Source organism: Hydra vulgaris, chromosome 01 (genome assembly GCF_038396675.1).
Source record: "Hydra vulgaris chromosome 01, alternate assembly HydraT2T_AEP".
Lineage (NCBI taxonomy): Eukaryota > Metazoa > Cnidaria > Hydrozoa > Anthoathecata > Hydridae > Hydra > Hydra vulgaris.
In genome coordinates, this window is record NC_088920.1 from 54,601,505 (window position 1) to 54,615,267 (window position 13,763).

A 13,763-nucleotide genomic window follows, 5' to 3' on the forward strand; every position below is an offset into this window, starting at 1 on the left:
AACATGACAACGTTGAATCAACGTTGAAAACCGGTTGCAAAAGATGTTGCGGAAACGTTGACAAAGTAATCGATTTTGCAAAGATATGTAACGTTGTTTAATAGACGTTGATTAAACGTCATTGCGTAACGTTGAAAAAGCGTTACTAAATGACGTTACAAAAGCGTCGCAACTAAACGTTGAAAAAGCGTTACATAAAAAGCGTTGTAAAAACGTTGCAACTTAACGTTGAAAAAACGTTACCTAAAAAGCGTTGCATAAACGCTGTTAAAGCAGTCTATTTTTGCAAGGATTTGTAACGTTGTTAGTAAAACGTCGATTTAACGTGACTCAAAGACGTCGAGTAAAGGTTGAAATATAACGTTGAATCAACGCTTAAATGCGCTGTTTAAAATATCGCAAAATATTATTAAACGTAATTAAACCTGGCTATAATATATATATATATATATATATATATATATATATATATATATATATATATATATATATATATATATATATATATATATATATATATATATATATATATATATATATATATATATATATTGATTTCGCAAATAAAACTATATTGTAATTTGAACTTTGCCCTCGCAATATTTCCAAAATCAATTTTTAATACAAACAGTAATATACAATGATAAATATAAAAAAGCTTAAAATATACAACTTATAGATATATATATAAAAATATAAATATTTTCTTTAAAATTTATGTGTGTGAGTGTTTGCATATATATTTATGCAATATATAAAAATACAATTAACAGGAGATCGGATCGATAGGCCAGGATATCGTTGAGATACAGAATCTAAATCAAAAAACAAAACTTGTACCATTAGTAGTCTGAAAGCAAATGTAAAAAAAAAAATGTTATCAAATTAGTATAATTATTATTAAATTTAAAAAGTAAAAATAAAGTTAACATCTTAGATAAGCTTTATAAAATTTAATTAAAATGAAACATCTGGTATAGTATGTAAACTTATCCTCTTATAATAATTTACAATATTTCTAGGGGTTATATATACCCTCGTTAAAGTAATATAAAAAAACCGTTAAAATAAACAAACAAATAATAAAACTTCAATGCAATGTGTTCTTGCGTCTTAAAAAAGAAAAATAAGGTTTCCAAAACGACGATGTGATGTAATCACCGTGGTCTTCATTCAAACCGCCTTCACCCGGAGAACACTGGTGAAACTGTATTTCCAAGGACTCTCTCACTTTTCTCTTAAAATAGTCTTCCTCTACTTTAACAGTGTTGTTATTATTCCAGCCAAAGGCACCATGGCAATTTCTGGAATGCCCCGCTACGGCCGAATTTTTCCATTTTCCCTCAAAAGTATGTTTTTGATGTTGGCAAATGCGAGTTGAAACCTTGAGTTTTGTTTCACCTACATAGAGCTTTCCACACGAACACTCCAGTTTGTAGACTCCTGGGTAAGAGTTGTTGGGAAGTCGAGGCTTGTTTTTTTGAGTTATTAATTGTTGAAGGTTTTTTGGTGATTTAAAAACTGGAGTATAGCCTACACTTTTAAATATCTGTTTTAATTGATTACTTAATTTTGGTACCCATGGTAGAGAAATATAATTTGGTTCTAGTTTATTGATGTTATTGTTGTTGTTTTGTTGATTATTTTGCTTATTGTTTTTTATTTTTTTGACAATGTTTTGAAGTATTTTTTTGTTATAACCATTTTCTGTAAACATTTCTGTTAGAAACTTTAATTCATGGTTTATGTGTTCTTTACTGCATAATGCAAAAGCTCTTTGGATAAAACCTTTAAATACACCATAAATTATTTTTGGATCGTGACAAGAATGCGGCTTTATTTGCACATTAGTAATTGCATCTCTGCGATAGATATTAAAAAGATATGTTCCGGATTTGTTGTTTGTTATTGTGAGATCGAGAAAATTTATTGCGCGTGAATCACTTTCTTTTTCAATTGTATATTTGATATTTGTGTGTTGATTATTTAACAAGTCGAGAAAACGTTCTGATTCTGCCTCATTTATAAAACGGGAATGGATATCATCTACATACCTTTTAAATGATTTTACACATATTGGTGGTGTAAGATATTGTGCCTGTAGTAACGCTTTTTCTTCATAATGTTGTAGAAAACTCTCTGCCATTACTACCATTAATGATAAACCTATTGGACCAGCATCTTCCAATGTGTGTATGTTGTTTTCATGTAAAAAATAACAATTTGACAAACACAAATCTAAAAGTATTTATATTTCTGAAAAAGATAATTTTGATTTAAAGACAGGACTGTTACGGAGTTGTTCTAATAAAATATCGATTGATTCTTTAACTGTTATTGAAGGGTGAAGATTAACAATATCGAAGGAAACTTGAAATTCACCAGGATCGATATACCATGATTGAGCACATTCAACAAACTGTTTTGAATTTCGAAGTTTTGTTTTGTTAAGATAGGAGGTAGGTTGGATGAGATTTACTAAATAATTTGATAATTTATATGTAGGTGATCCTATTGTGCTTACTATAATTCGCATTGGGTAGTTATTAGTTGGTTAGTGTGCTTTGATGACACCATATAATCGTGGAGGAGTGGCGTCACTTGGATAAATTGATCTATATTCATTTTTTGTAAACTTTGTTTTCAGATTTCGTAAAGTATTCTGAACTTTGCGAAGTAGTTTTTGAGTTGGATCATAGTTTATGATTTTAAATTTTCCAAGTCGTTCTTCAATTTTTTTAAGAGCATCGATTTTATTAATTCGAACAAAGCCTGATCCTTTATCGAACGGATAAATACTAATTGTGTTGCTAGACTTAAGTTCTTTGAGAGCTTTAAACTGATCCTTATCTAAATTTGTATAAACCGGTTTATGAATTTTCAAAACTCGAAGTACATCTTGTCTAAGTTTATTTGCATCAGTATTTTTGTTTGAATATTTTAACTTTAAAGCTGCCGTTTCAGTTATACTTATTATATCCATATATGGAACTTTACTCGGAATTGGAACAAAGTTAGGTCCTAAATCTAGTAATTTTTTGTGATGTGTTGGGATATTATCAGCACATAAATTAAGTGTTACCTCTTTTATAAACTTGTACTTTTTTTGGTTATCATTATCTTTATATCTACTTTCCTTGATTAATAAATCAAATTTGTTTTTTAGTTTATTTCTCGATCGCAAAAACATATATTCGTAGGACTTATCTGTAATGTTTGTAATTTTTTGAAAATCTTTATTATTTACACATGATTTTATAAATTCTTCTAATTTTTTGATTGAAATTATGTTGTTGAAATATCTTTTTTTTGCTAGCTTTTGGGTATGTAGAAGTAGATCTTTTTTAACTTTTATCATTAGGCATTTACTAAATTTACTGTTCAGTGGATTTTTTATACGAAGAAATCTTGGGATGATGCAATGTTTAACACATCTTTGAAGAAATATCCATTGATTTTTTGATTTTGCTGCGTTTTTCTTTGCGTTTTTCTTTGCGTTTTTTAATGCGTTGATGTTATGATATAATCCAATACTATAATTGGCGACAATATAATTTTTAAAAGTTAACATCTTAGATAAGCTTTATAAAATTTAATTAAAATGAAACATCTGGTATAGTATGTAAACTTATCCTTTTTCTTATAATAATTTACAATATTTCTAGGGGTTATATATACCCTCGTTATTCAAGTAATATAAAAAAACCGTTAAAAAAACAAACAAATAATAAAACTTCAATGCAATGTGTTCTTGCGTCTTAAAAAAGAAAAATAAGGTTTCCAAAACGACTATGTAACGTAATCAATATGTGTAAAATATTTAATAATGTGCCAATATGTGTAAAATCATTTAAAAGGTATGTAGATGATATCCATTCCCGTTTTATAAATGAGGCAGAATCAGAACGTTTTCTCGACTTGTTAAATAATCAACACACAAATATCAAATATACAATTGAAAAAGAAAGTGATTCACACGCAATAAATTTTCTCGATCTCACAATAACAAACAACAAATCCGGAACATATCTTTTTAATATCTATCGCAGAGATGCAATTACTAATGTGCAAATAAAGCCGCATTCTTGTCACGATCCAAAAATAATTTATGGTGTATTTAAAGGTTTTATCCAAAGAGCTTTTGCATTATGCAGTAAAGAACACATAAACCATGAATTAAAGTTTCTAACAGAAATGTTTACAGAAAATGGTTATAACAAAAAAATACTTCAAAACATTGTCAAAAAAATAAAAAACAATAAGCAAAATAATCAACAAAACAACAACAATAACATCAATAAACTAGAACCAAATTATATTTCTCTACCATGGGTACCAAAATTAAGTAATCAATTAAAACAGATATTTAAAAGTGTAGGCTATACTCCAGTTTTTAAATCACCAAAAAACCTTCAACAATTAATAACTCAAAAAAACAAGCCTCGACTTCCCAACAACTCTTACCCAGGAGTCTACAAACTGGAGTGTTCGTGTGGAAAGCTCTATGTAGGTGAAACAAAACTCAAGGTTTCAACTCGCATTTGCCAACATCAAAAACATACTTTTGAGGGAAAATGGAAAAATTCGGCCGTAGCGGGGCATTCCAGAAATTGCCATGGTGCCTTTGGCTGGAATAATAACAACACTGTTAAAGTAGAGGAAGACTATTTTAAGAGAAAAGTGAGAGAGTCCTTGGAAATACAGTTTCACCAGTGTTCTCCGGGTGAAGGCGGTTTGAATGAAGACCACGGTGATTACATCACATCGTCGTTTTGGAAACCTTATTTTTCTTTTTTAAGACGCAAGAACACATTGCATTGAAGTTTTATTATTTGTTTGTTTATTTTAACGGTTTTTTTATATTACTTGAATAACGAGGGTATATATAACCCCTAGAAATATTGTAAATTATTATAAGAGGATAAGTTTACATACTATACCAGATGTTTCATTTTAATTAAATATAATTATTTATAAAATATATAGATAAATAAATTACATATATATATATATATATATATATATATATATATATATATATATATATATAAATTATATATAAATTATATATATGAATTATATATAAATTATATTTATATATATTATATATATATATATATATATATATATAAATTATATATAAATTATATATATGAATTATATATAAATTATATTTATATATATATATATATATATATATATATATATATATAAATATATATATATATATATATATATATATATATATATATATGTATAATTTATATATATATATATATATATATATACATATTTATTTACTTATTATACAGTAAACTCCCGGTTATTCGAAATGGCACTTATTAAAATTTTCTGCTTATTCGAAGCAATTTTCATTTCCTGTGAATTTTCTTTAACAAACTCATGCAAATGCTGTTATGCAGAAATGCAGTTATTCGAACCTGCAGTTGTTCGAAATTTCGGTTATTCGAAACAATTTTTGCTCCGCTTGAAGATAAAAAAACACATTTAAGGAACAATTAAGCAAAAAATAAAATAAAAAATGAACTATATTTTCAATGAATTGTAAAATATTTATTATTTTACAAGGATAAAACTGAAGTAGCACCAAATTCCAAGGGTCTTTTTCTTTTTTACTTTCTACTTTTATTAAAATTTGAAAGAAACTTAAAGTAGGTCATTTTAAAGAGCATATTCAGTTATTCGAGTTTTGGGTTATTGGAAATAAATTCTTATACCCCTCGGAGGTTCGAATAACCGGGAGTTTACTGTATATATATATATATATATATATATATATATATATATATATATATATATATATATATATATATATATATATATATATATATATAAATATACATATATATATATATATATATATATACAAAATTATTTACGTCAGAATCTATATAACTGCAAAAGTTTTATGTTTTTTTTTAAATTTGATTCCAAAGAGAAAAAAAAAACATTTATAACTCTTTTTAACTCAATGCAAAAGTAACTCTATTAAATGAACTTTGCTAACTTACAGTTTTTCTGCCTAAAATAAAAGTGACAAAAGTAAAAAACATCTACATTTTTATTATGAAATATAATGCTTTGTCAATAACTATTTACTTAAAAGTATTAACATCAAAAATATTTTGTTAAAGTTATTAACAATAAGCATTTTAAACTATATTTTTTGGAATTTAATTTCAGTAAAAGTTAATAATGGTTTTTAGAAAAATAATAATAATGGTTCATCATCAAAATTATTCATTGGACATCAGATTTTGGGTCACTTTTGATCGAAAAAAGGGCATAACCTACAAGCAATATGATGAAAAATATCAAATATCAGTAATTGGTGTTAGGAAGATGTGTAAAACAACTGGTTCAGCTGAAAATCAGAAAAGATTTGGTCGCCCCATTAAGACTTCAACAATAACCGATATCCTAATTGCACTGATAACAAAAAAGAATTTAACAATAACCAAAAGGCAGATTGTTGAAAATCTTAAATTAAATGTTTCCTATCGAACTGTACAGAGAGAACTTAATTTAAGTGGTTTAATAAATTAGATGGTTTAAATAAACCTTCTCCAGATAAGTAAACCCCTCATTAGTCGTATAAACAAAGAAAAACTTTTAGCATTTGCAAAACTGCATATTAACAAGTGTGAGGCATTTTGGAACTTAGTGTTATGGTCTGATAAGCATAAATGTCAAATACTTGGCTTAAAAAACGACAAAGAGTTTGGTGCAGACCTTGTGATGCACTCTTAGATAGAAATCTTACAAAAATAGTCTAGCATGGATGTGGCTCGCCTATGGCTCGGGGGTTTTGATTCAAATAGTGTGGGACGACTGGTGAATGTTGAATGTATAATGACAGGGAAGTTGTGTCTTGATTGGGTTTCAAAAAAGTTATGTCAATCCGTTTCAGAATTGATCGCAAATTTTTTTTTCACCATGACAACGACCCTAAACACACATGCAAAGCGGCACAACAGTTCCTAAAAAAAAAGTAAAGCTAATATCCTTAGATGGCCGCCACAAAGACCAAACCTAAACCCTGAAAATATATGGGCAATTTTGAAATCTAAAATAATTGTAAGATAGCTCATTTCATTTAATAGTATATAATCATTTAATAATAAATTCATAAAATTTTACAATGATTTAAAAAAAATTATAAATATATTTTTTCTTGTTTACAATCAAATTTTAAAAACACATAAAATTTTTGAAGTTATGTAGATTCCAACGTAAATAATTTTGTTTTTATTGTTAGAGTTCTGAATTTATCAACAAGGTTAATGCTATACATGTATATATATATATATATATATATATATATATATATATATATATATATATATATATATATATATATATATATATATATATATATATATATGTATATATATATATATATATATATATATATATATATATATATATATATGTATATATTTATATATATATATATATATATATATATATATATATATATATATATATATATATATATATATATATATTTATATATATATATATATATATATAAATATAGATATATACATTTTACGGAAGTCAAATTTTACAATTAAAAATAGTCACAATTCCATACATAAATTAACTAAATTAAACTTACTTGAATAGTTGTAACTTAAACCATCAATTTAAATCATATAATGTACTTCGTTTATAAGATGGAAACCAGTTAAAACCATATCATTCCTCTATCTTTGATCCACCAGAACTTTACTAAATAAACTTACACCTAAAATCAAATTATCACATGTCAAAAAAATTTAAACAGTATTATTAAAATCAGATATGACTAATAGATTAATATTAAGTTTTATTTATTCTTCACCATATAAAAAGTTAAATGCAAAGAGAAACACAATCATTCACTAACATAATTACTTTCATTCCTTTTTGGAGTCCTCTGTAGTTGTAAAATTAAATCCTTCGCCTGCTTCTTTATCTAATAATAGATACTTATAAGTAATTATTTAGTAAAATAAATATAAGCAAAAATGTAAAAACTAAAATGCAGACCCAGTGCAAACAGATTACGATATATATCTAGGCAATCATAATACAATAAACAGATTCAAAATTTTACTTATCCCAAAATAAAAATAAGATTTATTAGATGTTTATTTGATATAGTACTTCACCATTAATTATAGAAGTTTATTTGATATAGTACTTCCCCATTTATATAAAACTATAACAGTTTTTTTATTCATAGGCATCATTTGTTTTATTTACATATATATAAATATATATTATATATATATATATATATATATATATATATATATATATATATATATATATATATATATTGATAATATAAATAATATAAACAAATTTATAATATAAACATTTATAATATAAACAAATTATAATATAAACAACATTTATACTTAAATATATATATATATATATATATATATATATATATATATATATATATATATATATATATATATATATATATATATATATATATATATATATATATATAGTTGGTGTTGTATATTTAATTCTAACATTTATTCTTTACCATATATTTTTATTTATTTTAATAATATGTATTTATGCATGTATATATGGGTAAATTTATGAATATATATAAAAGAAATATATACATTTTATATATGTATATAAAATGTTTATATTTCTAGTCCTAATTTTAGAGTTGGTGTTGTATATTTAATTCTAACATTTATTATTTATCACATACCTTTGATATATATATCTATTTATTTTAATATTATGTCTTACCTTATATGTATATAAAATGTTTATATTTCTAGTCCTAATTTTAGAGTTGGTGTTGTATATTTAATTCTAACATTTATTATTTACCACATACCTTTGATATATATATTTATTTATTTTAATACCAACTCTATAATTAGAACTTTATACTTTTCCTATTAAAATTAGAAGTTTTTCAAAAAAATGGAAATAAAGTTTCTTATCCAAACGTGTTTTTGTATTAAAAAAACTTAATAATTATTGAAAATTACTTACTACATACAAATCACAAGAATAGTTCTTGCCGAAGAGGTTTAGCAATATTTATACATAACAAACTAAAGTCATCCCTAATAAACCTAGATATATTTCCATCTGAATCGCTCAGTTGTGAAATTGCAACGAGAACTTCTAAGTTATTGTTAAGTTTATATTACAGATCACCAAATAGTAACGATGAAAACACTAACTGCATAAATCAACATATTGCCAAACTTTCAAACAAATATCCAAACATTCTTATTATGGGAGATTTTAACTACCCAGATATCATCTGGCAAAATCCAAAACAGCCTATTACAAATTCCTCTAAATCAATTAAATTTACTGAAAATATTCGCGATTCTTTTTTAACCCAACATATTTCAAATGCAACACACATCAGACAAAATCAAAATCCTTCTACAATTGACCTCTTATTTACTTCTGATGAAAACATGATCTCCCTTTTAACTCATCTAGCACCCATTGGCAAAAGTCATCATCAACTACTCTACTTTGCTGTATCGATTGAATCTATTATAAATTTACCACAATACCATACAAAGCATTTATACACAAAAGGGAACTATGACAAAATTAATGAAGACCTTGCAAATATTAAACTCTGTCCAACATCCAACTCAGACCAACTATGGAGTATCTTTTTCAATAAACTTAAAACTACTATCAACAATAATATCCCAAAATCTAACTTTAATAATAAAAAACGCTCAAAGTGGATTGACTTTCAAATAATCAACGAACTTAAATTTAAACGAGAGAAATATCGTCAATATATATTGAACAGAAATGAAGAAACATATAATGAGTACCGCATTTCACGAAACAAAGCAAAAACTGCGTGCAGAAAAGCAATTATTGAATTTGAAAAAAAACTGGCGAGAGACATAGACCAAAATCCAAAAGCATTTTACTCGTATGTCAAATCAAAAAGAAAAAACAAAGAAGCATTCCCTGACATCCAATACAATAATATTGTTGCAACTACTGATCTAGATAAAGCTCATCTATTCAATATTTGTTTTGCTGATACTTTTTCAAAAAAAAAATAACAGCAACACCACCATTTAACCTAACATATAAAAATGTAAATCCACTAACAAACAATATTGATCTAAGTCCGAAAAATATCGAAACATACCTCAAAAGTCTAAACTCATCTAAATCACCAGGCCCTGATGCATTACACCCAATAATATTTAAGAAAACTTGCTTTCAAATGTCTAAACATCTATCTACTATTTTTAACAAAGTACTTGAGAGTGGATCAATACCCCAAATATGGAAAGACGCAACAATTACACCCATATTCAAAAAAGGAGACAGATCAAAAGCACTTGATTATAGACCTATTAGTATAACTTGTACTTTAATAAAAATCTTTGAAAAAATTATAAAAAATCATATTATGACACACCTGATTAAAAATAACTTATTAAGTCCACACCAATATGGATTTCGTCCAGATCATTCCTGCTTAACTAACCTTTTAACTGTAATTAATTATTGGACGTCATCACTTGATAATAATATTCCCATCGACAACATTTATCTTGATTTTGAAAAAGCCTTTGACAAAGTTCCACATAAATTTCTTATTTCGAAACTTAAAGCTTATGGTATAAATGGATCAATACTATATTGGATTAAAAACTTTTTGAAAAACCGTAGACAAAGAGTTGTTGTTAATGGAAATTATTCAAACTGGGTACCCGTTAAAAGTGGAGTTCCCCAAAGGCTCCGTCCTTTCAGCTTTACTTTTTATTATATATGTCAACGATATCCCTGAAGTAATCAAATCAAAAGCTGCTCTTTTTGCTGACGATACCAAAATCTTCCGTTCTATTGAAAATACTCAATCTGCCCAAGAATTACAAAATGACATCGACGCTCTTGTTACATGGTCTCAAAAATGGGGAATGAAATTTAACATTGATAAATGTTCTGTAATGCACTTAGGAAACAACAACAAATCCCATACTTATAATATGCATGATCCAGAAAAAAATATAAGAGGAAACATTAAAACCACAAATTGCGAACGAGATTTTCCAAACACACAACTATTCAAGTCAACAAAGCCACACAAATAATAGGAATAATAAAAAGAACATTTACATCATATCCAGACTTATTATCCTTCAAAAAACTATTTTCAGCACTAGTCTGCCCTCACCTAGAATACTGTGGATCAATCTGTAACCCTGGACTTCTCAAAGACAAACGGCAACTAGAAAATGTGTTAAGAAGAGCTTCGAAACGAATCAATGGATTACAGGATCTACCGTATGAACAAAGATTGTTGGCATTAAATATGACAACTGTAAAATACAGGCTACTTCGTGCAGACCTAATCAACGTCTACAAATGGTGCAAAAACAACAATAGTGACAGAAGTCTTTTTGAAATAGATAGTAATTTTATTACTCGTGGTCATATATATAAACTAAAAAAACAATCTTCGCGATTAAATTTACGTATGAATTTTTTTTCTCTAAGAATAATAAATAAATGGAACTCTCTTCCTAATCACATTGTATCAGCGTTATCTTTAAAAACGTTTAAACTGCTTCTAAAAAATGAATGGCTTCTCTATGACTAATCCACATTTTATTTTCTATTAGTTATACAAACTCTGTAATTGTCAAGTATTATATAATTAGGTTGACAGGCAGTTTATGCCTACACAATTTATTGTAAAACCTTAATTTAAAAAAAAAAAAATAAAAAAAAAAATAATCCATACTTTCATTATTGGTCGAAGATTTTATACTGAAGTATTTGCTTGATAATTAGGGTAAGGTGTTTAAAGTTTTTCAAATAAATAAAAAAATTAGTCTCTTAACAGACTAAATTTAGTCTGACTTATAATGTTTTATTAATTTTGATATTACTTAAAACATCTGAATCTTATCAAAACTAAGTGCTATTTCTAACTTAGAAATAACGCATTTAATACAACTTTGCAATTTATTAAAATAGTTATTTTAAAATAAATAAATCATCAACAAAAATAACCTGAATAAACCGAATATACTCTGAGATTTATGTATATTATATACAATTTGATGGAAAATCTAAAAGTTTTAAATTAGCCGCAATAAAAAGAAGTTATAAAACATAACTTTATTAAAAAAAATTTTTATACCATCTGCATGCATTCTATTAAGTTTTCATTGCCTTTTCTTTACGGCAAATTATTTTTGTAATGGCTAGTTAATGAGACAATAATTTTCAATGTGTCACTTCCACAACGTTGTCAAAACAACGTTTAATTAGCGTTGGCAAAATAACATTTTTTCAACGTTTTTTAACTACCACATTTTCAACGTTGGTATATGTAACGTTGAATAAGCGTTTCTTTTATATCATAATTAATTTTCTTTGATTTTCCATTTCTGCAATTTTACTTTTCAGTTGCTTGTTTTCTTTAACACATTCTGCAACCTCAGACTTTAAGTTTTTTATTTCATCCTCGAAATTTTTTATTGCGCTATCTATCATCTTTTTTATCTGTTTTTCTTGCGAAGCAGTTAAATTAGTCATGGTTTTATTTCCTTTTTTTAATGATTAATTGATTTCTGGCATAGTTTTGTTAAAAAATTATCCTTGTGTTTGTCTTATAACTGTTTGATCGTATCTTATATATTGAATATAGTTGAAAATCAAAAAAACTGATATATATATATATATATATATATATATATAGATATATATATATATATATATATATATATATATATATATATATATATATATATCAAAAATCTAATATATATTATATATGCTAGTAAGTTTTTTCGTTAAAAATGAATATAATAGTAAAACACCTAATATTGTTTATATATTATATATATATTAAAGATTTCAGGAAAAATATTTGTTTAACAATATATATCTATATTTATCTATATATATCTATATTTATCTATTATTTAGATATATAATATATATCTATATTTACTGTTGTAATAAATACAATCTCTCATCCGTGAAATGATATATCTGTCGATTGCACTTATGAAGTTCGTGCTTATTTAGTCTCCCGATAAAATAAAATCAATTTATAGACAATTCTATAAATAATTAGATAAAACATATAAACAAAAAAAGTGGGGGAAATGTGATTAATGATAACAATTTTTGTAAATAATTGTATTTCTTATTTACAGACTAATTTAATTTAAAAGGTAATTTAAAACAATTGCATTGTTTTTGAGTTTTTAATGGATTTAGTCTTATATCAATATGGCATATGAATTGGCATAATTGAGCCAAATGTGAATTGGCATAAGTGCGCCAAATAAAATTTCAAGTTTTAACATAAGTGTAAATTGGCATTTCGCACTTATGCCGATGTTAATAAATTCTTTTTGTGCACTTATGCCAATTTTTAATTATGTCAATTCACACTTCAGCCAGTTAGCACTTGTGCCAGTTTTTGCAACTGCTTCGCACTTATGCCAGTTCACACTTATGCCAATTTGCACTTATGCCAGTTTGCATTTACGCCATTCGCACCTATGCCAGTTTGCACTTTTAAAATTTGCGCTTATTCAGTCGTCCTAATTTTATCCTATTCTTAATATTCTTGTAAAAATCTATATAATTCTCAGTTTATACATTCATTCTCAGTATATTCTTGGAAAATTTTGTAAAAAATTTATAAAATGCAACACTGTACTCGGCAAAAAGTCAAAAATAGTCTTTTTCTT

At 25.8% G+C, this 13,763-nt stretch overlaps 1 protein-coding gene across 5 annotated transcripts; it reads right to left on the reverse strand.

Moving 5' to 3' along the window:
• Positions 1–574: 574 nt before the first annotated feature.
• Positions 575–12,574, reverse strand: LOC136075445 (uncharacterized). Of its 5 annotated transcripts, none has more exons than XM_065788671.1 (4): positions 12,197–12,574; positions 7,921–7,981; positions 7,643–7,771; positions 976–3,533 (listed from the first exon to the last, which is right to left on the reverse strand). In XM_065788671.1, the coding sequence occupies exon 4, from the start codon at positions 2,153–2,155 to the stop codon at positions 1,091–1,093; it is 1,065 nt and encodes a 354-aa protein (XP_065644743.1). In that variant the 5' UTR covers positions 2,156–3,533; positions 7,643–7,771; positions 7,921–7,981; positions 12,197–12,574; the 3' UTR covers positions 976–1,090. The 5 variants fall into 4 exon arrangements, 4 of the variants coding, with proteins under 4 accessions (XP_065644743.1, XP_065644745.1, XP_065644742.1 ...); XM_065788670.1 differs by having other exon boundaries at positions 7,913–7,981; positions 12,197–12,328; XM_065788672.1 differs by having other exon boundaries at positions 1,503–3,533; positions 7,913–7,981; positions 12,197–12,328.
• Positions 12,575–13,763: the final 1,189 nt, after the last annotated feature.

What these genes read in the sequence shown, in the direction of transcription:
- LOC136075445 (XM_065788671.1), bottom strand. Translation starts at nt 2,155, where the DNA reads ATGGTAGTAATGGCAGAGAGTTTTCTACAACATTATGAAGAAAAAGCG.